At 50.9% G+C, this 23,661-nt stretch overlaps 1 protein-coding gene across 18 annotated transcripts in view; it reads right to left on the minus strand.

Moving 5' to 3' along the window:
- Positions 1 to 19,212, minus strand: part of LIN28A (lin-28 homolog A) — a 41,407-nt gene extending 22,195 nt beyond the window's left edge. For 2 of the 18 annotated variants that reach the window (XM_039511633.1, XM_039511642.1), the window contains exons 1-5: positions 18,687 to 19,212; positions 15,454 to 15,556; positions 14,562 to 14,629; positions 13,062 to 13,151; positions 7,952 to 8,136 (exon numbers count right to left, since the gene is read on the minus strand). In XM_039511633.1, the coding sequence (XP_039367567.1) occupies positions 7,952 to 8,136; positions 13,062 to 13,151; positions 14,562 to 14,629; positions 15,454 to 15,515 (405 nt within the window). In that variant the 5' untranslated portion in view covers positions 15,516 to 15,556; positions 18,687 to 19,212. Of the gene's footprint in view, positions 1 to 2,405; positions 3,582 to 7,951; positions 8,137 to 8,500; positions 8,531 to 8,615; positions 8,722 to 8,849; positions 8,857 to 9,091; positions 9,388 to 9,431; positions 9,732 to 9,908; positions 10,061 to 10,722; positions 13,152 to 14,561; positions 14,630 to 15,213; positions 15,355 to 15,453; positions 15,557 to 18,686 lie in introns of those variants that run through there. The other 16 variants (XM_039511636.1, XM_039511635.1, XM_039511641.1 and 13 more) reach the window with 16 other exon arrangements.
- Positions 19,213 to 23,661: the final 4,449 nt, after the last annotated feature.

Below are 23,661 nucleotides of genomic sequence, written 5' to 3' on the forward strand. Positions count from 1 at the left end.
CTGTGGCACCTTACAGACTAACAGACCTTACAGACTAACAGAGTAAGAGGAGATGACATGATTGTACAAGCCACGGCAGCTGGTCTACACCATTGCTCCCATTGCTAGCACCGAGGAGCTCCTCTTGTGCAACGTCTTCATCAAACCGCTTATGTTAGACCCCGCCGGTGTCCAGAGCAATACAGCTGTCCACAAGTAACACCAGCGGTAATTTAGAACAAAGACCAGAAAAGAAGGCAGAGCTATTTGTTCAGTCTGAAGAGTGGAAACCGCTCCTGTGTTAGTCTTGTGGTAAAGGCGCTGGGCTGGAACTCTGAGCTGACAGCTCCAGTCACGGACTTCCCCTGTGATCGTGGTCAATTTACAATCGTGCTGAGCCTCAGTTCCCCCATCTGTAAAATGGGGATAACAGGCCTACCTTTCTCCCGCCATTTATCTGTCTTGTCTGTGTAGCCTGCATGCTGACTGGGGCAGGGAGTGTCTCTTCCTACGTGTCTGTACATTGCCTCGCACAAATGGACCCCAGGATCAGCAGGGGTCTCCAGATGCTACCATACCATCCAGTTCTTTTTCAATTAATAAATGCTTTGCCCTCCTGCGGCACATCTTACACGGATCCTCAATGCTCTCAGAGAGCGAGAAATTGGCAGAATGAAAAATGGAACCCGGGAGTCCCGACTCGCAGTTCCCCATTGCTCTAATTATTAGATAACCCTGCCTCCTTTCCAGAGGACATGCCTGTCTAACACATGATCTGAACTGCAGGGGAAAAACTGCCATTCCTGGAACCATAGGAATGGGATTCAGATGCCCGCATGATACAGTATCACAAAGCCCTGCCAGGAAGAGTTCTCTGGAGGTAAAATTTAAAAAAACCCACAACAAACCGGCCTAAGTGCAATCCTTATTAGATAGCAAGAACCAAAGTCTTTCTAAATTCTTATCACTTGAGTTTCTCTGGCTACGCGTTAGCATTCCCCTTTGATAAACATGCCGAGAGGTTCCTGCACTTCACTGTAGCTTTTCAACACTCGTGTATCCTTGGCCAACAGACTTTCATTTTTCCACTGTAAGGTTGCTAATCCAATCCATGTATTTTCCACTCTTCCCACAACAGCAGTATTCAGGGGAGGGACTATTTTCCCCAGCAGTGGAAGAACATCTTTGGCACAAAGCTGCAATCAATCCAGCACTGATAACAATAGGCCTTGTGTTTAAGGGCCTGAACTTGTTCCCATAGTAAGTTCTTTGGGTGGGGACCACATCTTCATGTGTCTACGGTGCCCAGCACAACGGGCCCAGGACCCTGGTGGGGCCTCTGCACTCTGCTATAATGCCAGCATTAAATAAGTCAGTCTGAGTTTCGCTATTGATTTTTCAGGACATGATCCTGCTCCCATTCAAGGCTGAGCTTTAGAAAGCCACATCAGCCTAGAAATCAGCAACCTGAAGAGGCTCCGGATTAATTCTCCATGGGATCCGCCACCCTACACACTCACATTTGAGCTTTTAAATTAAAGTTCAGCCTCTACATGGAGCCTCAAGATCAGGGGAGGTGGGAATTGCTTTATACAGAGTCCAACATCCAGCGTTACCAGTCACACAGTGTGCTGGGAAGCTGAGGGTCCCCAGAGAGCTGCAGAGTCGAGACGCTCTGGCTAATACAGGCCCCGGTATCAGATGAGTAACAGTAAGGTACATAAAATACCAGGAGATTATTAATCCTTGTGATTTCCTTGGGAAACGTGACTCTGAGATGTGGGGGGGAGGGGTTTAGGGACCAGGATGATTTTCCTAAGGCGGCTGTTTTAAGGGACGCACAAAACATTAATCATTTGTGTTAGTTTAATCCCCCCCCCCCCGCCGCCCCGAGTTAACTCTTCCCTTTCTGTTCTCTCCTTTTGGGAATTTAATTTGGGGCTCCCAGACACTCCTCAGGCTTTTCTCTGAGCCTGTTTTTTTAAACAGCTTTCTGTTTTAAGACTCGAGTGGGTTTGTTTTTATAGTACACCAAGCTTACTTTCACTAGTTTTATCGGAGGCTCTCAAAGCTCTTCCCGAATATTAAGCCTCACCGCATCCTAAGAGGCGGGCAGACAGTCAGACACCCTGGCAACAGCTGGGATATAAAATCCTGCAAGAGAACAGTTCTCTGTTTTTACAGATGGAGAAACTGAGGCACAGAGAAGGGAAATGACTGGCCCGAGCCAGTCAGAGACAAAGGCAGGAGAGGAGCTCAGGACTCCCGGTTCCCTATTGTAGCTAAGGTGCCCCACTGACAGCCTGGAGACAGAAATCTTTAGCCCCCCACAAGAAGGGCAGCAGTGCCAGCCTCCCCCCAGTGCCCTGCCAATGTGCCTCAGTCCCATGCTATGAGAACTATTTTGTGACTTGGGAAAGGAGTCAGTCTCCATGGCCCATTCAGTCCTCAGCCTCTCAGCTGAGGCTGCGAACCATGGTACCAGTTAGGGCAGTTGCCTTTAATGTGTTTCAATTCCCCTTCTGCTGGTAACTCTTGCTGCTTGGGGGCGAGCGGGGACTACCCTGGGCGTACACCCACTTCAAGTGCCATGTGTTTGTGTTTTATTCTTTGCCCCAGGAGGCTATTTCATGGGTTCCTTTCTATTCTGGGCTTGAATGGTCTTGCCAGATGGATCCAACCCACCGCTTCTGGGGGGGAGTGCTGGCCACTGCTGGGGAGGCACCACTCTAGTCGCCTTTCAAAATAAAACCTGCTGTTGAGACTCTACAGCTGGTCAGGCCCATGAGCGGGTGTAAATCAGTGCAGCTCCGTTGTCTTCAGTGGAGTCTGCTGATTTGCACTAGCAGAGGAATGGACCCAGCATTTCAGTTCTTGGCATCCTGGTTGAAGACCAACTCTGCTCCTCTGTGCTTCATCCCCCTTGCCGTCTCAGAGGCCCCCAAATGAATCCATCTTCAGTGCCCGGGGAAGGCTCTGAGATTTAGCCTGAATGCCTCATTTTAAGCTCACAAGGCAGCCCTGGAGGAGCCCTGTTAGTCTCCTGTCCTGCAGAGATTTTAATCTCTTTGTGATCAGATAAAGGGGGAGAGAGAGAGGGAGACTCACCCCCTGCCGGGAAGGGCCATTCAAACCTGGTTCCTGTAATAAAGTGATTTAATAGATCTAAAGAGGCCAATTCCCTTCTTTCTCCCACAGTTACTTCCTGTGGGTCATCATTCACATATGTAAATGAAGAGGGGAAGGAATGGGTTATCAAGGACACTGCAGCCGGTTAAGCTGGTTTGGGGGCATTGTGCAGGTACCCCATGGCAGACTGATACCACCCCTATTCTCAACACCTCCCCAGACACCTCATTGCTTGGATTTGTCCATTTCTCTATTCTCCTCTGGATACTTTGGATTATGGCCCATCACTGACTTGACACCCACACCATTCCTTGGAGTGAAGGTCTCGAAACCACACAGCTGTGTAGTGCTCAAGAAGGGTGCTGGGTTGACAGCCCCAACGTCCTCTCTTCATGGCACAGCATACACAGTGGAAGTAGGAGTTTCCTTTCTGCTTCTGAAATGTGCCTCAACCTTGTCCCAAGGGATGACTCCTGGGAATGAGAGGAGACGTTCATTCTCCATGCAGCCCTTGGCTTCTCTGCTGGGGCTGCCAACCAGGGGTCCCAATTTGTGCCATCCCAGTGGTGTTTTGGGGGAAGCCAGACAACTGGACTGAGATCCAGATTAAATTCACACAGGCCAAGCAGGCACCGGCTAGTAATGACCTTCAATCACCACCAACCTGGGGCTGGATTTGAACCAGTGACCTTGAAATGAACGGCTCTATAAACCTTCATCAGGTGGAAGCCATCTAGTTGCCCCACAGGCACAACTCCTTCACCTCAAAGGCTAACCTGGAAGCGTCTTGTTCCCTTTAATGCTAACACACAATTAAAGCAGGAAGCACACAAGCTGAGGAGTAGCCATTTGGGCATCAAAGTTACCTTTGACCCCATTTCTGCCTTCCACCCCACCCCAGAAATAATCCACTCAGTCACTTACATCAGTTTCTTGAACATACCAGCTCTCCACCAACTCCCTCTAAGTTTATGGCTACATTAGAGAACTTGCAGCTGCACCACTGTAAACTCTCCAGTATAGAAGAGAGCTCTCTTCTCACCTTAATTAATCCACCTCCATCAGAGGCAGTAGCTAGTCAGCGCCAGAAGCTCTTCCGCTGACCTAGCGCTGTCCACACCAGCACTTAGGTTGGTGTAACTTATGTCGCTCGGGCGGGGGGAGGGGGGGCGGGTGGCTTATTCACACCCAAGTGACATAAATTACACTGACATAAATGGTAGCATAGACATAGCCTGAGTCTGTGAACGTCACAGGAACTGCTCAGATCAGAGGTTCTCAACCCCACGGCCCAATCAGCACACAGCTGCAGCTCATGTGACATCCTCAGGGCCATACAGGTAGTATATATATTGTGTGGATGCAGCCTGCATAACAAAGAGAGGGCCCAGGGTGGTAAATAGGTTGAGAACCACTGGCTCAGATTCAGGGCCGGCTCCAGGCACCAGCGCAGCAAGCAGGTGCCTGGGGCGGCCAATGAAGAGGGGCGGCACGCCTGGCTCATCGTCGGCGGGTCCCTCAGTCCCTCTCAGAGGGAAGGACCTGCTGCCGATTGCCGCTTTTTTCTTTTCTTTTTTCTGCCGCCTGGGGCGGCAAAACCCCTGCAGCCGGCCCTGCTCAGATTAAGTGCTCCCCAGACCCCATCCTGGATGATTTAAGGAAGTTTGTGGCCTTTTCCTAGACAGTGGGTTGTGAGAGATACAACAGACACACACACCCTGGCTAATTCTTTTTTGTGCGGGAATGTTAGTGACTGCAATCAGAAAACTAGACTGTCTGGGGGCAATAAATGCTGGGGAGAATAGAGCATTCCTACCCAGACTCCATTAGCCAGGGGTCACACTGAATCTCTCTCTCTCTCTCTCTCTCACACATATACAAAAGATCCAGTCACTTCTTCTAACAGAGAACTTGGCACTGTCTTTTAGTGGATCTAGTGACCAGTCCCGGGAACTGTTTTCCCAGCCAATCTGAATCCATCTCCTCCAAACTCAAGGAAATTTTTATCATGCATCAGAGCAAAAAACGTTTCCTTTCTGTTCCACACCACACCACATCCCTGACTGCATTCTCCCAGGCTAAGAGAATTCAGTTTTCCATGTTCGTTCACTTTGGGATTTGCCATATCATTCCATCAGTCGTGACCACAGGAGCCATTCTCTCCTGGAGCAGAAGGTGAAAGAGAATCCAGACCCCCCTCCATTCAGTCTTGTGGTTCCAACACACAGCTTCCTCAACAGCAGGGATAAGTTATAACCAAAACCCTGTATCTGAAACACCCTGAACTCTGCAAAAGCTCTGTTCTGAACTCTTTAAACAATGGCACTCAGCCTACCCCTGGAAGGAACCCTCTCTTCTGGGGGGGGGGGTGTCTCTCAACATCCAGGATTAGGGTGACCAGATGTTCTGATTTTATAGGGACAGTCCCGATTTTTGGGTCTCTCTCTTATATAGGCTCCTATTACTCCCCTCACCCCCATCCCGATTTTTCACATTTGCTGCCTGGTCACCCTATTCAGGAGCCATCAATATGTCCACTTCTAAGTCCCGCTTTTTCAGTGGTTTTCACATGATTGTTTAATGTACATTAAATGATCAACTCCATTGCAGGATATTACACTACAGGCACCACACCAACTTTTAAATGAAGAGATCAAGCATGAGTTTCTTTGCTGCTATCTAGGAATAAACAACAAATGTTGTTTACAACAACAAAAACCAATCCATGTTCAACTACCCTTCAGCCCTACTATTAACCAGCCATTCTATGTCCATACTGGCTGGGCAGACGGTGTTTAACCTGGGTCAGCCTGAATCCCAGGGTAGCTAAGGCCTTTGAAAGATGCAGAACCAGAACAGAGATCACACAGACAGTCAACATCTCTAAGAATACATCTACACTGCAAGTGAAGGTGGATTGTAGCATGGGTAGTCGTCCCTGTGCTAGCTTTAATCTAGCTGGCACAGTGTAGTGTGGACACGATGGCACAGGCTAGCATCCAGAGTATAAACTGATTGAGAACCCTGGGTATGTACCCTGGTTGCTAGCTCATGTGCGTTGTCTAAACTACTACCCATGACCATGATCGCTAGATTAAAGCTAGCCGGGGTGCACCTACCCGTGTAACAATCACACCTTCACTTGCAGTATAGATGAACCTTAAGAAAAGCCGAATCAGGCCTCAGGGTGTTCCCCAGAGACCACCTATGCTGCGGGGTAAGGCACAGATTCAGCAAAACACTTGAGACCCATTGGCTTCAATGGGATTTAAGCACATGCTTTAAAGTGCTCCCCTGGATCAGGGCTTAAGCCATGCTAGCTGCAACAAGGCTCAGAAATGGTTGTGGGCCAGGGGGGCTGGAACAATTTGTATAGTGGGGGTGCTGAGAGCCATTAAACCAAATTGGAAACCCTGGATATAATGGAAATCACTTCAAGCCAGGGGATGCGGCAGCCCCTGTGGTTGAGACAGACTAGCAGAGTCCCTCCCTGTAAGACAAGGATATTTTAAAAGCTGGTTCCCCAGAAGATGCTCAGCAGGATTTCCCTAGGTTGGCATTTAACCAGATAGCAGATTTCATAAGCCTGTCACATGCAGATGCAAACTCAGACCCGGCCTGCACTACAAACTGTTTTCACCCCATTCCCTCTGTAACATGGCAGAGGACTTTTTTGGGGCTGGGGGGTTGTTAGTTTTTTCTGCCTCTTTAGACCAAAGAGAAACGAGAACCCATCACATCATGCAAAGAAACTCAGGCTAGGTAGTGCCAGGGTTAGAACGAGTCTCTGACAAACCCCTTGTACAGCACATTAAGGCCACAGCTGGGTTACACCAGAGGGATCAAAAGGTGGATTATTTGTAGCATCAGTGTGGACACCGTCAATGGGCATCACCCATTGTTAACAGCCACAGCATGGGGGCTGGGTTGAACCAGGTTCTCTCCTGGATGGGACCTAATCATACCTACGGGTGTGTGTAAAAATCATTTTCGAATGGGGTGGGAAGCCTAGTCTAACACACTGTATTGCCCCCCGCCCCCCCATAGCTCAGCACACTTCTTCCTCCATCCGCTGCTCCCCCTCCCACAATCCATGCAGGCCCTGGGACATTATTTCTACTGCCAGTACCCAAGGGTAGCACTTTTCACCCCACTTTAAGCAGGAGGGTGCCTGCCTACAACCCCCCCCCCCAGCTTCTCACGCCTAGGGCAGCTCCCTGCCCAGCTTTGTGGGCTCCCACATTGTGGACAGAAAAGGGGATCAAGCAGGTTCCCCTGTCTACCCAGGCTGCAGGAGGGTCCTCCGGAGGGGAACCTCGCCCTGGCTCACCCAGGCCCCCACGGGGCTGGGGAAGTGGGAAGGGAGAGAGGAGGCGAAAACAATCACAAGGAACAAGCGCTAATCCCAAGGCTCCCGGGGAAAGGCCGCAAGCCTTGCAGGCCCAGCGTGGCATAGGGGGCCCCTTCCCCGCCCCCCACTCGTGGGGCTGATGAAGCTGGCCTGAGATTGGGGGGGGGGAGGCTGCTCAGAAACAGGCTGGAGCCACCCCCTCCCCAAGAGGCTTCACAAAGCAGGAGCCCAATGCAGGGGGTTCCCCCGTGTCCAAACGCACCTCCCCAAGCGCTGCATGTCCCCCCTCCCCAGCACGGGGGGCGGGAATGCCCCCTACCGCCCCACTCAGGGCGGGCTGCCCCCAGGGCTCTGCCTGGGCTGAAATCTCTGCTAGCGCCTCCTGCCCCCGCAGCCCCAGCGTCCTAGGCCTTAAGCCGCCCAGCCCCACCGCCCTGCCTTGGGACCGGCGGAGGGGGCTGAAGAGAAGCCTCCCCCTCGCCCCAGTTTTACCTGGTGCACAAAGACATCCACGGGGGAGTCCAGGGCCATCCCCTCCTTGCTGGTCATGGAGAGGAAACCGAAGCCCATCCTGACGTTGAACCATTTGCAGATCCCGGAGCCGTGGAGGGGCTGGGGTTCCTCGTCTGGCTTGGGGGAGCCTCCCGCGGGCTCCTCGCCCGTCTTCGCACAGCCACCTGGAAACATACAAGCCAGACCCACTGAGCTAGGGGCGAAGGAACCAGGGGAGCCGCCTTCGCCATAGTGCGGAGTTGGGGACCAGCCTCCGGGGCGCCCATGGGAGCATGACCGAGCTTCCCTCTGCAGCCCCTGCCCTTCCCTCCCCCCCGGAGAGACCCCCCACTACTGAGACCCCCGATTCCCTGGGAATCTCCCTGGCTGCTGCTGCTGCCTCCAACCCAGCTGCGCGCACCAAGCCAGGCGGCTCCACTCTAGCCTCGGAGAAACCGCCAGAGCCTTTGGGGGCGGGGGAGCCTCTCTCGCCCCAAATCTAAAGCAAATGCACCGCTCTAGAGAGTAAATAAGACACCGAACCCCCACCCCGACATGAAGTACGGGACACCCAGGTCTGATGGCAAAGCGGGCCTGCGGGAATCAATCTCCCATCTCAAGGAGGATGATTTTGTTATGCTGATCGAAGCCAGTTGCAATTAACCTCGATTAGATCCAAGAGACAGAGGGACCGAACCCCCAAATTCCCGTCTCCTCCTCCCCCGAATGGTGCGAAATCAAAGAGAAATCCCCCCCCCGAAAAGTTTTTGCCTCTCGAATCCAGCTGATTGCACATTTTAAAAGCCACTCGCTCCACTCCCGCCCCCCATTCCCAGCTGCTTAGATTCGCCCAGTCTTCACAAAATCCAAAAAATGCCCACAACTTCCCAACTCTCACCCGAGAGGAAAGCACATGGTGCAGCAACGCACTGATTTCATTTAAACCCCCCCACCCCACGCCGGAAAAAAAAGGGGGGGAAGCCACCATTCGTTTAGTGAGTTGCTAAATCTAATGCACCCAGGGGTAGATTCTCTCCACAAAGCTGAAACAAACAAACAAACCACCACCGATCATTCGGGGTAGCTGTGAATTCCACCCCTCTACCAATCAACCCAATCTGGAATAAAGCAGCACCGAACCTGCAAACTGCTGGTTGGAAACAGAACCCATCCTGCACCCCCTTGGCAAAATCCCGAGCTGCGGCCGGAATCCCCTCCACTCCTCCTAGCTGCAGCCAGCCTGGAGGGTGTCACCACAGTCCAGCCCCCAAAAAAGGATTCAAACCCGAGAGGAGGGGGGAGAGAAAGGTTTGCTACATCTTCACTCCAACAATAGAAGTGGGAGGGCCCCAGGGCTTTCAAAGGATCCCAAATTCTAAGAGACAATAGCAACCCCTAGAGCCATGCCCCCTCCTTCTCTCCCGCCTCGACAACACCCCTGAGCTCGCCCCCCCTCCCAGAGGTGGGGAGGGGGAGTCACCTTCTGCCATGCTGCCTGCTGCGGGACAGCCCTGGTGAATTTCACTTTCCCCCTTTTCCTACTTCATCACGCCTGCTGAATCCAGGGTGGGGGGGGGGGGGGAAGGAGGCCGCCTTGCCTGGCATCCCTGGCTCTGTTTTATCATAGTGTGGGTTTCACATGTCCCCTTCCTTCCTTTCTTCCCCTCCCCCCACATGACTCAGTAACTTCCCCCCCTTGCTAATAATTATACATTCCAAGAGGGATTTTTGTTTTAGGGGAGTGGGAGGCTGCCTGCGAGTGCAAACCCCACAGCGGGCCAATCACGGATAGAAACCACCTGTCAAGACAAAAAAAATGGATGACCCCCCCCCCAGCCCTCGTTTGCACTCCACTCCACCCCCTTCAGGACACTATTAACTGCTGTACCCTCCCCCCCGCCGCCTCTCTGCCTATAGTCAGTTTGGCTGGGAGATGATCAGCAGGACTTTAGCTGACCTGTTTAAAATGAGAGCTCTCCCGCTTCATTCCTGCTTGGTGTGTTAAACCTTTCTCGGACAATTCCCTCCCCCCTGAAAGGAGAGAGCAGTTTGTCCTACTATTAGGGGTAGAGGAAGGGAATCGCGAGGGACCCGCTCCAAAAATACTCAGTCAGGGGCATTTGCTCTTAGGAGGATCTGAAATGAATGGGGTGTGTGGGGGGGGTTGATTGTTTCCCCGTTTATTGCTCTCTGGTGGTGTATTAATTTTAAACCACCTGCGATTGGAGTCATCTGGCTTCCCAAACTTCGGATTCGAGCAAATTGAAATGACCCAACCCCTGCTTTTGAACAACAACAACAAAAGTTATTAATTCAATGCTCGGCTTTAAGTTAAAAATTTCCCAGGAAGATTTATTTAAAAACAAACAAACAAAGGCTTAAGGGGAGGGGAAAAGAAAACACAAAGGGATGTTTTATGCGGGGGGGCGAACAGATTTTTTTGTTCGATGCATCACGTGGAAAACGAATGAAGGAACCCCCCCCAGTTCGTTGGTTTAAAATCAAAGGCCGGTGGGAACAATTTGGGGAGGACCGCTCAGTTTTGTAAATTTCATTTGTGCCCACGGGCTATATTTCACCCTAATGAAGCCACGTTCCCCAGCCGCAGAAAAACCACAGATGTTAAAATGAAAGTCCCCCCCAAATCGAATCCCCGTGAAACGGTTCTTTTGGCCCCACTCAGAGTTGTAAAATTTTGAAACCGTTGCATAACAACCTGGGAATTAAATCTATTCCAATCACCCTTTAAATAAAGTATTTTCAGCTCTCACCCCTTCCAAAGAAGTTAGACAGGGCACGTATCTTTGCCCCTCCCGTAAAGTTCAATGATATAATTCCACCCCCACGGCAGCCGGGCCTCTGGGGTGGGCAGGGGGGATTGGAAGCGAAGCCCCAGAGCTGGTTAAAAGGCAATCAGATCAAATGAGATGCGATCAATGCTCCATTGGGGCTGATGGATGGGATTGGAGACCCCCGGGGGTGGGGGGTTCCCGGACGTACAGCAGAGGGGAGACCCCTAAGGAAAGGGGGTTCTTGGCTGAGAAATCCACTTGCTCCCCGGGAAATGCTGGATCCCGGGTTCCGATCCCCCTGCCCCGGAAGGGGGGCGCGTTCTCTGGCTCGTTGAACTCTAGGCTCTCCCTGGCCAGCATATTTGGCATTACATATTTGGAGCGGAAATGACCCATTTGGCTATTCAGGGAGGGGGGGCGCTGTCGTCTCTCCACTGATATTGGCTTGGGGGAGGGGCTAGCTGGCGGGGTGTGGGGGTCTGCATTTGGAACCGAGGGTCCCGATTTGCATGGCCTGAAGGGGTGAGGGCTGGAGGGAGCGGAGCTTTCGCAGGGGTGGGTGGCTCCAAGCTCCCCCCCTCCTCTGGGAGAGAGATTTCATGGCTGGCCCAGGACAATGGCTGAGTGACCAGTGCAGGCTCCCAGGCTCCATTTCCGGCGCTCGGTTCAAACTGGACAATGCCAGCGCGCTGTTCCCCCGGAGCAAGGCTGAACTTTTAAAGGGACAGCGCCTCATATCCCAGCTCCGGCCAAACCCACCCCGGCCGTCCGGTCCGCGCCTCTTTTCTTTGTAAAGGGACTCCTCGTTCCCGGAGACAATGTAGGTGATCTCCTAGCGGTTCCTTCCAAGCCCCCGTCCTGATTTCCTGGGGGCACCCCCAGACCGCGGAAACCGGTGTCTCTCTCTACCCACCCCCCCATAACAAACCCGGCTCTAAAATGGATTCATTCGGCTACGGGCCGCTTCCAATGCACAGAGGTGCCCGTGGAACACGATACGGTCCATATAGGGACTGCACAGAGAAAACACTGGATCTTTCCATCCATCCCCAGCGCTCCCTCTGGTTCTACCCACGCTCCGTCCCTCTGGTTTCTCTGACCCCAAAGCGCGCACAAGGGTCCCCTTCCCTTGCTTGTTTTGGAGGTAGGAAGCGGGACTCCCAAACTAGAATTAGCATTTTCCCTTCCCCCAGTAAATCATAATGAATTGTATGGCACCGAGGAGTGGTCGTTCCTGGCGGCCAGGAAACCCAAACTCTCGCCAGGTCACTTTTATGGGGCTTGTTATTGTTAATGTTCAAACGGCGAGGAGCCGGGTTGGCTGGAGAGTTTCCCTCAGTTCGTTCACGACAAGCACCCGCGTGGGGGACGGGCGCTGAGCGGAGACTCGCAGAACAGCGAAGTGGCTCCGCTTTCGGGAAGCAGCGGTTGGCTGCGCGGTGTGTAAGAAAAGCCAGTCCAGCCCCGGGCACTGATCCGCTCAGAGCCATCGGCCTTTCCTCGCCCCGAGCCGGCTGCGATCCATGCGGGGAACGCGGGGAGGGGATCGGAGGCCCCCAAGCGCCGGCTGAGAAGAGGGATCAGACCCACAGCGGGAGCAGGCGGCGGCCCAGCCGCGCTCAGCAGCGGGGTTTGTAGGGACCGCGGAGAGACTGACCGCTGGGGGGGGGGGAGCGCGGAGAGCCGGACAAGCGGCGAGAATTTCACTCCCGGTTCGGAGAGGCCGGGACACCCCGCAATTGAGAGCCTCGGGCTGGGTCTCCGAGCGCTCCCCGCTCCTCCCTCGGCCCAGGCTGGAGGGACTCCCTGGGGAGGGGACTCTGAGAGCCCCGCTAACCCCTGCTGGGCCCGGCAGCCTTGAGTTACTCGCTCCATTGAGCAGCCCGGCCCCGCCACCCCGGTTCCTGGGGCTTTCTCCTCTCGCCCCCGTCACTCGAACTCCTGGGTGAGGTGCCGCTTCTAAAGCCGGTCCCCCCTTTCCTTTCCCGAAGGGATCCTGCCGGGGAGCTGGCGAGTTTGGCCAAGACAACATCTGGCGTCTCTCTGGGCTCTGCCATCACTCACTCTGCCTCGGATTCACATTCAACAGTCACCGATTTGTCAATTGCTTTCTGAGCCGACGCTCACCCTGCTGGAAGGGAAAAGTGGGGAGGCTTTAAATCAGTGCTTCCGGCTCAGCACCGTATCTGTCTGTGGGCTACCAGCCAACCCCTCCGGTAGCCCCGTGCACCAGGCGGGCCAGCATCCTAGACTAGGATGGGGGGAGAAAGAGAATTCAGGCTCAAACTGGAAGCTCTGGCTCTGTCCAGGGTGCTGACTTGGTAGGGCAGGGAGGCCTGTCGCTGTCTCTGGTGCTGAAAGGCAGATCGGCCTCACTCTGTCCAGGTTCTGAGTGGGGATTTCATTTTCTAGACAAACCCAGAAACACACAAGAAAAATAATTCATTTTTCCCCGTTAAACTGAATCTAACTTGTTAAACATTCCATGCCCGCCACTCTTTTATCTGGCATGTCCATAGTTATGAAGGAAACCACAGTCCAGTTGCGTTGCCATAATCTCACATTGAATCTATTTCCCCGTGTTAAGTATTCTCACACCTTCTTGTCATTATCACCACAAAAGTTTTTTTTCTCCTGCTGATAATTCCTCATCTTAATTCATTAGCCTTTTCATGTTCTCTGTATCTGTATATAGATCTCCTTACTATGTGTTCCATTCTGTGCATCCCATGAAGTGGGCTGTAGCCCACGAAAGCTTATGCTCAAATAAATTTGTAAGTCTCTAAGGTGCCACAAGTCCTCCTGTTCTTTAATCTCAACGTAGATATCTTTAAATCTTGCCTTGATTGTTATTTCTAATACAGTAGTTCCATTTTTGCAGCCAAGGCAAAGCTTTCTTTAGGTGTTAACTGGCATCTTGGTTTTTTTTAGGCAGTGGCTGGAGTCTGTGGAGTGTGTTTTGATCATTGAAAAACTACTGGTGCTGCTCAATATTTCTGAGACACAATCTAAAATAATGGAAGAAAGGCCTGAATAATTCCGCCCCTATCCCCTTATTTTCACTTTTTTGATTGAATATCATGTGATGTGACTCGAGATATTAGGACATCTGAACAAGTGTTATGATTTTAAATAATTGTTCTGTTGCATCACTGTTATAATATTTTAATAATCTGGGTTATTAATAACTATTACCCAATTAACGGATACCTATTTAGTCATGACTCACAAAGTAAGAGGTGTTTTTAGTTTGCAGGACACACAGCGCCATGTGTCTCACCTTGCAACCGTTGCAAACTTTCAGATGCATCTTCCCAGAGCAGATAAGGAGGTAGGGAAATGCTGTTCTAGGGAACTGATCAAACCTTCCCAGCAGTGATTCGGGAGGGTACTTTTATGACAGTAGATTTCTGAATTCAATAATACTTCCAGAGGGGAAAAATGCCTGTGACTCTTTTGATTTGTCCAGGGTCTAGTTAGGGGGGGAAATATGCCCCTTGACACTATGAAAAGAAGGACCCATTCTTCAGTATGAAAATGAAGGACCATTCAGAAACAGCTCTCGTGTAACTCAGTCAAAGTGAATGGATTTATGCAGGGATGGTTCTGACCCTTATGTTCTCTTCTCTCATTCCCCCATCACTATCAGGAATAAGTATATTCCAGGTACAGGGAGAGACTGACACCAGCTACATAAGCTATAGGAGTTTTGCTCCTTGGCATGTTGTTGCATTTGTAACTTGTAGCTGACACGGATCAAGGAACGATAGCTACAGTGATTGGGAGAGAAACTATAAAGTACAAGGGGATCTACTGACCTGCCATGGGGAGGCGACACCTGATGGTCAGAGCACTCATCCTCCTAGCGTGGGGGAGATGGGTCAATCTGTGCCAGACAAAAATATATAAACATATATCAGAGTGAAGGCTGGCTCAGGGACTGCCCAAGAAATCAGTGCCGGAGGCTGGGCAGGGCCTCAGAGAGCCCAGGAAGCCCCTGTAGTCATTCTTTACCAACAGCTTCCACTGCTCATCTTGGAAGCCAGGCCAAGCCTTCTTGTGATGGGGCCAGGACAGCAACTCACGGCATTGGACCACAGAGCACAACTCAGCAGGAGGATTGCTGAAACCTGCCAGGCAGTGCTTCATTTGTGTCAGGGCTGAGCCCTGGCACCTCTGGGCTTGGCAGTTCATAGCCCTGGCACCTCTGGGCTTGGCAGTTCATAGCCCTGGCACCTCTGGGCTTGGCAGTTCATAGCCCTGGCACCTCTGGGCTTGCTGCACAAGTTATGAATGTAAAAAAATTGCTTGAGCCCCGGCACCTAACTGCTTGAGCCAGGCGCATCTTTCATTACATATTAAGCACTGCCTCCAGGTCCCCCCGTTTCCATCCAAACTGATGCTAGTGGGCTCAGCACCACTCCAGACATGACAGTTAATAGACTAGACATTGGGGGAAGGGGTCTGTACCTCTGATGGGTTGCCACTGAGTGGGGAACTCTCTGCTTGTCTGTCATATCCCTTTGTCTGTCAGTCTCTCTGCTTAGATTGTCACTAGCTCTGTATCTGTACAGTGCCAAGCCTGGGATCTTGTGTGGCTTCTAGACACTGCTGTAATAAACGTCATCAATCATTAAATGAAGAGCAACTTAGCCTGAGCCTAAGCTTAGTGCTCACATCAGGGTGATGGACATCAGCATAGGAACGTACATAGACAAGACAGAACCGGCTCTCTCAGAAGCTCCTGAAGGAATGGCTCGCTGGTACTGCATGCTGTCTGTGTAACCCCTTCCTTTTCAGAGCCCCCTTTTGTCTCTAATAGAAAGCGACCTTGAGTATACATGTACATTCATTAACCTTTCTAAATGATCAAACTCGTTATTCCCTCCTATGGCTTAATCTTGCATAATGCCCAGTGCTCTGACTCATCTCCAACAAAGTGCTTTAAGCATCTGCTTAACTTTAACCTTAACATTGACTTCCAGGGCCGGCAGGGGGGGAGGGGGGGGCAAGTGGGGCAATTTGCCCCAGGCCCCGCAGGGGCCCCCACAAGAGTTTTTCAGGGCCCTGGAGTGGGGTCCTTCACCTGCTCTGGGGGCCCCGGAAAACTCTCATGGGGCCCGGACCCCCGGAGCTTCTTCCGCTCTGGGTCTTCGGTGGCAATTCAGCAGCAGGGGGTCCTTCTGTTCCAGGACCCGCTGCCGAAGTGCCCCAAAGACCCGCAGCAGGGGGGTCCTTTGGCCCCGGGGCCCGCTGCCGAAGTGCCGGGTCTTTGGCGGCAATTTGGCAGCGGGGGCCCCCCAGCACCGAAGACCCCAGGCCCCCTGAATCCTCTGGACAGCCCTGTTGACTTCAAAGGAACCACTCGCATGCTTAAGTGAAGGGCTGGTAAAGGGCCAGGGAGCTCAGCCCCTGGCAGGATCCAGCCTCTACAGTCTAACCTTGGAACTTAATTTCCCCTTCGTTGGTGCCTTGTACACCATTATCCTTGTACCTGGCTTGACTCTATGTGTCTGTCTGCCTTGGAACTGTTAGTAAAGCCTTTGTAATGTCTTGAGAGAAACCTCTCTCTTGACAGTAAATATTTTGTAATTTGCTTATTCTGGTTTCATTTACATGATATACATTCAAAGTAACTCCACTGACATCAGCTGAGTGACACCTGATTTGTACAGGTGTTAATGAGATCAGAATATGGCTCAGCAGATTTCTGTGAGAGCTCTGAACACTAGCTTCCCAATGACACCTAAGCCACCCCCAAACAGCATGGCTTTACTGCTTGTGGAAAGTGGCAGATGAAAAGCCTTGGGAGATGAGGTCCCCTTTGTATCTATAAAATAGGCCCCACAAGCAGATGGGGCAATTTTCCTTTGCATCCCCCACTCCCTGTCCTATCCCCAACACGGAACCCAAATGAGCAAAGCACACGCTGGAGGGTAAGCATATGCTTAAATGCTTTTGTTGAATCAGGGCCGTGAGGTACCATCTCTAGGAGCAAGAAGATTTGTCTCCATACCAATTCAATCCTCAGCCTCTCTGCTGTCACTACCAGCAAGGATAACAATTAGTGCCAATTGGGATGAGTATTGTTGTGTGTGTGTGTGTGTGTGTGTGATGTGCATGCTTGTCCACTGGGAACTCAAATGAGCCCCACAATTCATTTCACATAGTCCACTGAACAGCTATCAGATGGTAATGACTTTTGGTTACTACTGACGTAGGCTCAGTATGAACCTGCGACCTAGAGGTGAAAGGCTCCATCTCTCATTAGCAATCTCCTGAGCCAGGCTTTCCTGATGTGAATATTCCTGATGAATTCTTCACTTCCACCTAGGATACAGTAGAACAGGGGTAGGCAACCTATGGCACGCGTGCCAAAGGCGGCACGCGAGCTGATGTTCAGAGGCAGTCACAATGCCCGGGTCCTGGCCACCGGTCCGGGGGGGCTCTGCATTTTAATTTAATTTTAAATGAAGCTTCTTAAACATTTTAAAAACCTTATTTACTTTACATACAGCAATAGTTTAGTTTAGTTATATATTATAGACTTATAGAAAGAGCGCTTCTAAAAACGTTAAAATTACCGGCACACTAAACCTTAAATCAGAGTGAATAAATGAAGACTCGGCACAGCACTTCTGAAAGGTTGCCGACCCCTGCAGTAGAATGAACTATACCAACAAGTTGCCTTTAAAAATATAAAAACCGCAAGAGAGCTCAACAACAATATAATCAGTTAATTAATTTCAGTTTAATTATCAAGCCATCCCCCACAGCTTCAATTTAGCTCCTCAGCTGCTGGAATGATATGTGTGTTCAACAGCTACTGACCTTCTCAATATATAACCTAAGGTAATAAGTATGCTTAGCACCTAGGGCCAGATCTTGCAGCTGTTGGATTCAATCAATTCAAATTGTATAATTTACTTCAGTGGGAGAGGAATAGGACTCTATATAGCACTTCATTCCTTCAAAGCACCGTACGGACATTATCTCACTAGTAACTATAAGTGATCCCTGTCATGCAGGTTAATATTATTTCCCTCATTTTATAGCTGGGGACAACCAAGGCACAGACACCTTAAACTATTTGCTTAAGTTCACACAGCAAGTCAGTGGAAGAACTGGAAAGAGAACACAAGAGTTCCTGGCTATTAGACCAGATCTCATTTGGGAGCTAAATTCTGCTCTTAGTTGCACTGGGGTAAGTCCATTGACGTAAATGGAGTCACCCGTGATTTATACCTGAGAACAGAATTTGGAGAGAGAATTCCTTGCAGAACCATGTGAACAAACTGCTCCCTAAACTACAGCTCTCTCCATGTAACTGTGGGGTGAGGACAAAGCTGATCACCTGTAAATTCTCACCACTGGCAATCTCTGTAGACAGAGAATTTCTATTCATCCATCAAGGTGAAACAAGCACAAGCAAATACTACGGTCATGTGGATTTAGTTTGCTATGTGATATACAGTTTGTGTGGTCCTCACACTTTTGCTGTTACATGGTTTTTGGGGTCGCTAAGCTTGGCATCCTGATTAAAGGTGAAGTGAGGACATGCAGCTTGGAGCTCACTTTCTTCGGTTCTGCTTCACTTCTCATCAGAGTCTCTCCAAACATCTGGGTGACCCAAGGTCATTGTGCTCCACCAGCCACTTACCTCTGCCAGAGAGGGACACCTCAGCTCAGCAAATCCGGCTGCAACATTGTAAGCTCTCTCTTTGGTCATGCCATCAGGCATTCAAAGGGAGAGAGCCATTTCCTATTGTCTTCGAAGTGAACAATCCATTCCTCCTTCCATCATATTAAGGCGTCTCCAGTAGGTGCTTACCTGCATCTCCAATCCTCTGTGGGACACATGGCAAACCCTAGACTCTGAATACCAAACAATGCCTTACGTGTGTAGAGAACCACAGACAGCTTGTGATTGGTAGGAGACTTACTTGGTCTGGGGCTACCTTCCTTGCAAGTTTCTGATCCCCTTGGCAGGAAGTTCCCTTATGTCTGGATCTCTCGTTCAGCCCTGACTGATTTCAGACCAGGAAATACCTGGAAAGTTGCATTTCTTAGACCTTCTCTTGTAGAAAGGGGACTCTATAGATCTGAGTGTCTCGCTCTTGCCTGGTTGACTCCCCTGGCAGGAGAGTGCCTGGAGGCTACGGCTTATCGCAGGAGGTGCTTTGTCCTGGTGAAGCCAAATGGAAGAGCTTTGGCTGATTTGGTTATTATCCCTAGTTACTCTGATTTCTCAGAGGGGAAAGTTTCCTACGAAGGCCTCCCTTCCTCAGTCCCTGACTCTCTATTCTCCTAACAAGAGCCCCGGTGGCACATCTCTCCCTGCTGCCCCCTTGTTCACTATGTTCGTCGAGGCCTCTGGTACTCCCAGCCGCAGAAATGCCTGGATGGAGGTGCTGAGAGGAAGGTGGATCGTGATGCTGCCTCTCCAATGTAATGTACCTTTTCAGCACCCCAGCCTTTTCCCTTCTCTAGTTACCTAGGTGACCAGCCAGGCCAGAACACTGAGAGTAAACAAAGGATGATGCTCTACAAGCCTCACCCTTCAGCCCTTTCCCTCTACTGCGGCCCTGGGCATATTTGTACCCCATGAGCCAAACAAATTAACGTGGAATTGAAACAACTGTAAGAGGAGAATTTAGCCATATCCCTGAATCCCATTCCTGTCTCACTGCCCTGTCATTCTGAGCAGCAGGGGTCTTACCAAAGGCAGGAAGTGCCCTGTCCCCTTGGACAATGGCTTGGATGAGGCTGGCATCTGCTCGGGGGAGGCCGGCTTGAGCATCACACTAGAGAACCCGCTGCTTCCCTTTGTCACATCTAGCTCTGCGGTTAGTTGCCCTGCAGCATCTCAGCAGCTGGAGACGGGAATTAAATCCATGTGCACAGGTCACACGGTGTGACTCAGGCGAACGTCACCTGGCATCTTTTCTGGTCTTGACAACTCAATTGGCCCAAGCTGCCAGGGATGGGGATGTGGTATCTGGCCTGGCAGCCAAGGCCCTGTTTAGCAGCTGCTGTGGTCAAACCGCACTGCCCTGCAGGCCAGTCTTGTGGCCTCGTTAAAGGGGAAGACAATAGACTTCAGCAGCGCCTGGTTTTCTGCAACATCCAGTCAATGCATGAAGTGCGCAGTGGAACTGTAAGAGCCATCTCCGGACTGGCCAAGTGCCTGTCACAGGCTCCTGGGGCTGTGTGTTGCAAACCGTGTCCTGGAGTAACTTGATTTGACCTGCTCCAGCTTCTTCCCTGGTCGGAGCCCAGCAGACACCTCCACAGCTGACATTGTATCTTCTCTGCGGCTGCTTTCCAGTGTCTGCTAGGAAGTCCTTTTCCGGATCATCTCCCACCCCCACCCAAGAGTCTTAAAAGGAGACTGTGGCTTAGTGGTTAGAGCAATCATTTGGGAGTCAGGGTTCCTGGGTTCTGCTATTGTCTCTGACACTATTCACTGTGTGACCATGGACACGTCACCTCTGGAAATCAGGCTTTTAACCTGTCTGTGCCTCAGTTTCCAGCTCTGTTAAACAGGGCTGAGAAGGCCTCCTTTGCTGGGATGTTTCAAGGCTTCATTCACTGAGCTCTAAAGGGTGCTTCATACAGTCAAAGCATTATCATGAGGACCATGGTTCTCCCCTTCTGCATCATGCACCATGTTCAGTTTCCCTTCGGGAAGTAACTAACCTCAGAGCAGAGTCACACTCAGTGGACTGTAGACATCCAGTGGGACGGGGTTTGGGGTTCTGGTGAGAACTTCCCCTTATGTTAAAGCAGAGAGGGACCCAAACCGAAACCTGGTACCAGGCAGGGGATGAAACTCAGAACTCAGATCGAAATCCAGATTTAGCAAATAGTCCCTCTCTGGCTAGACAGGCAGAACCACAGCTCCCGATTGGAACACCACAAATTGGAGGTTGATCAGAATCCAGAGAGGGATCTCAATGCTGTGGCCTGGACCCATCTCAGTTGAACAGCCGTTGATGGCCTGATTGTGAAGTACGGAATGCCGGCATCTCCCATCGACTTCAGTGGTTGGGTACTCAACCCCATACGTGTGTGCAACATACGTGTGGCTCCTAAACCTTAGGCCACAGGCAACCTCAGCTCAGTGATATGCAGCCCCAGCTGAGCAGATTCTTTGTAAAAGCTACAGGGGCCCCCACGGCAATGGCTGTGTCTGCAGATTTGCCAGTGGTGCGCTGGCGTGCAATGGGAGGAAGGCTGGCCCGGTGGTAGGCTGCTAACCTGGGACTCAGCACACAGGAGTTCGATTCTGTGCTTGGCCATAGACTTCATGTGTGACCTTGGGTAGGTCACATGGTCTCTGTGGGCCGTGGTTTCCCACAGGGATAATAGCACCGCCCTACCTCACCTGGGCATTGTGCAGATAAACACGTTAGGTGCTCAGATGCTGTGGTAACAGGCTTGCTGGTCAATGAACATACAATGGTCTGAATCATGCTAATAAAAGCTCAGTGTGGGATTTCCCAGGGGGAAAAAATGAGTTAGCAGTTCAATGTTCATTGTCTGAATTCAGGATGGGGGTGGTGGGAGCCAAACCTAGGCTAATATTATGAGAAAGTCCAGTCCATGATGCAGAACAAGGATTGGCAAGTAGACACTAGAGGCTGGATCTGGTGCATGGTTCTGTCCAGAGTTGTGCACAAGAGTCTGTTGCTCTGGTGACATCCCGCAGGACATAAGGGAGGGATTTGCGCTTTTAAGGAATTAGGGTTTTCCTTTAGGAATGTGTGCTAAAATTCAGAGATGGTGCACACTAGGAACTAAACCTCACCCTCCCGCCAGCCCTCCTGCTCCCATTGTAATCAGCACTGCCATTGACTTCAATAAGGACAGGCTCAGGCCCCAGCCAGAGATAGTTATTGGTGCAGGAAAATCCCACATGTCTCAGACTGAGAGTGCATGATCAGGAGATCCCACGTGAAAGCTGCATGAGGCCGAAAACGTCCGCTGGTGAGAAAGAAATCGATAGACCAGGGAACAACACACATGCATTTTCACACCCTCTCATGCACACACATTCATATGCACATTCATTTCTCTCTCACACCCACACACATTCACATATACGCACACACACACTGATGCTGACACTCACACCCACTTGCACTACCACCCAGGCACTCTCGCACACTCACCGTTTGAAGAGTGCCATCACATCTCAGCTATGAAAGAGTGTGAACACACTGATTTCCTTTGCCTCCGCCTCCCCCCAACATGCTTGCCTGGCCCTGTAAATACCTAGTGGACTCTAACAACCTGCATTTCCCCATAGGGAGATGACTGCGTGAGAGCTATGCCGGACACAGCGACCTCTTCTGGTCATCAGGAGACATGTCTGAAGCATGGATTTATTTTCTGCTGCTATTTTGTGAGTTGCGTCATATTCCATATGAAAGAAAAACATCAGGGGAGGAAGTTCTCTTTCTCTGTCTCCTTCTCTCTTTCTCCGTCTCAAACCTCAGTGCATCTTGTCCTTCCTACTCTCCTTTCCCAGCTCTCTCTTTTTCACACTCCTTTTCTTGTCAAGGAGTGACAGTCATTAAAACAATTAAAAGAACTGTGTGCAGCGGGGGTGGTGGAACGTGTGTCTTTAGTTTCTCTTCTTCTATTTTTTCTACCAATGTTGGAAAGGAAGAAAGTCACCACTGGTTCCAAACCCTGATCCCCAAAACACGTGCAGCTGAACTCACTGGGGCTCTCTGAAGAACTCCACTGGTTAATTCATCTCCGAGTGCGGTAGGGTGACCAGACAGCAAGTGTGAAAAATCAGGACAGAGGGTGTGTGTGGGGGGGTATATGGAGCCTATGTAAGAAAAAGCCCCAAATATCGGGACTGTCCTTATACAATCGGGACATCTGGTCACCCTAGAGTGCGTCTGCTTTCAGGATTAAGCCCTCAGAATCTACAAAATCAGAATTCTCACACCGGCCCTTAGAAGTGCCTGTCACTGTTTTGTCAGCTCCGTCGCTGTAAGTGGGGCTGGCATCTCTCGGTTTGGGAACTGATGTATTAACGCTACATCCCAGCAAGGAATACAGCCTGCTGATGGATTCTGAGACTCGAGATATAAAGGGTATCCCTTGACTGTGCAGGGATAGCAGGAGATTTCCAAAGATTCAGTAAGGTACGTTCAGCAAATTTGTGAGGGAGGCATCAAATATATCACTCCATTCTCCCCACAAAATATCATCAGCCATTGCACCGGTGGGGAAGCCTGTTCACGCTTTCCTGCATTCAGACACATTTCCTGTGTCTCAGACGTTGTTAGCGGGCTGTTACCCTGGGTATTTCTTCTTGTAACTATGCGTAAGGACATGAAATCCTGCCTGGTTGAAGTCAATGGCAAAATTCTCATTGACTTCAGTGGGGTCAGGATTGCCCCCACCATCCTGGCATGATCTCAGGGCACATCTACACTTCGAAATTAAGTCAACCTAACTTACATCGGCATAAAGCTGCCACAGTAATTACATCGCTTGTGCATGTCAATGCTTTGTTCCTTGTGTTGGCGGGGCCCGTCCGCACCAGGCACGCTCGTACCAATTGTATTGTCAGTGTGGAGCACTATGGGATGGCTCCTGAAAGCCAGTAACAGTCGATGTAAGCCCCGCAGGGGCTGCACTGACACTGCATCCACCTAACTACGTCGACATGGACTCGACGTCGCTCGTGGAGGGGGGGTTATTATTAAGTTGCCATAGCGGGGTGGCTACGTCAGCTGGATTGAAATTTTAGGGTAGACATACATGTCCGTAGCTAGGTGGACGTAAGCTGCCTTGCATTGACCTAACTCTGTCATGCATAGGCACCAACTTTTGTTCTCAGCTGTTTCACGGCACAAGCGCTGGGAGGGAGAGGTGAGAAGCAGGACTGTTCAG

This window comes from Mauremys reevesii, linkage group 23 (assembly GCF_016161935.1).
Source record: "Mauremys reevesii isolate NIE-2019 linkage group 23, ASM1616193v1, whole genome shotgun sequence".
In the NCBI taxonomy this organism is placed as follows: domain Eukaryota; kingdom Metazoa; phylum Chordata; order Testudines; family Geoemydidae; genus Mauremys; species Mauremys reevesii.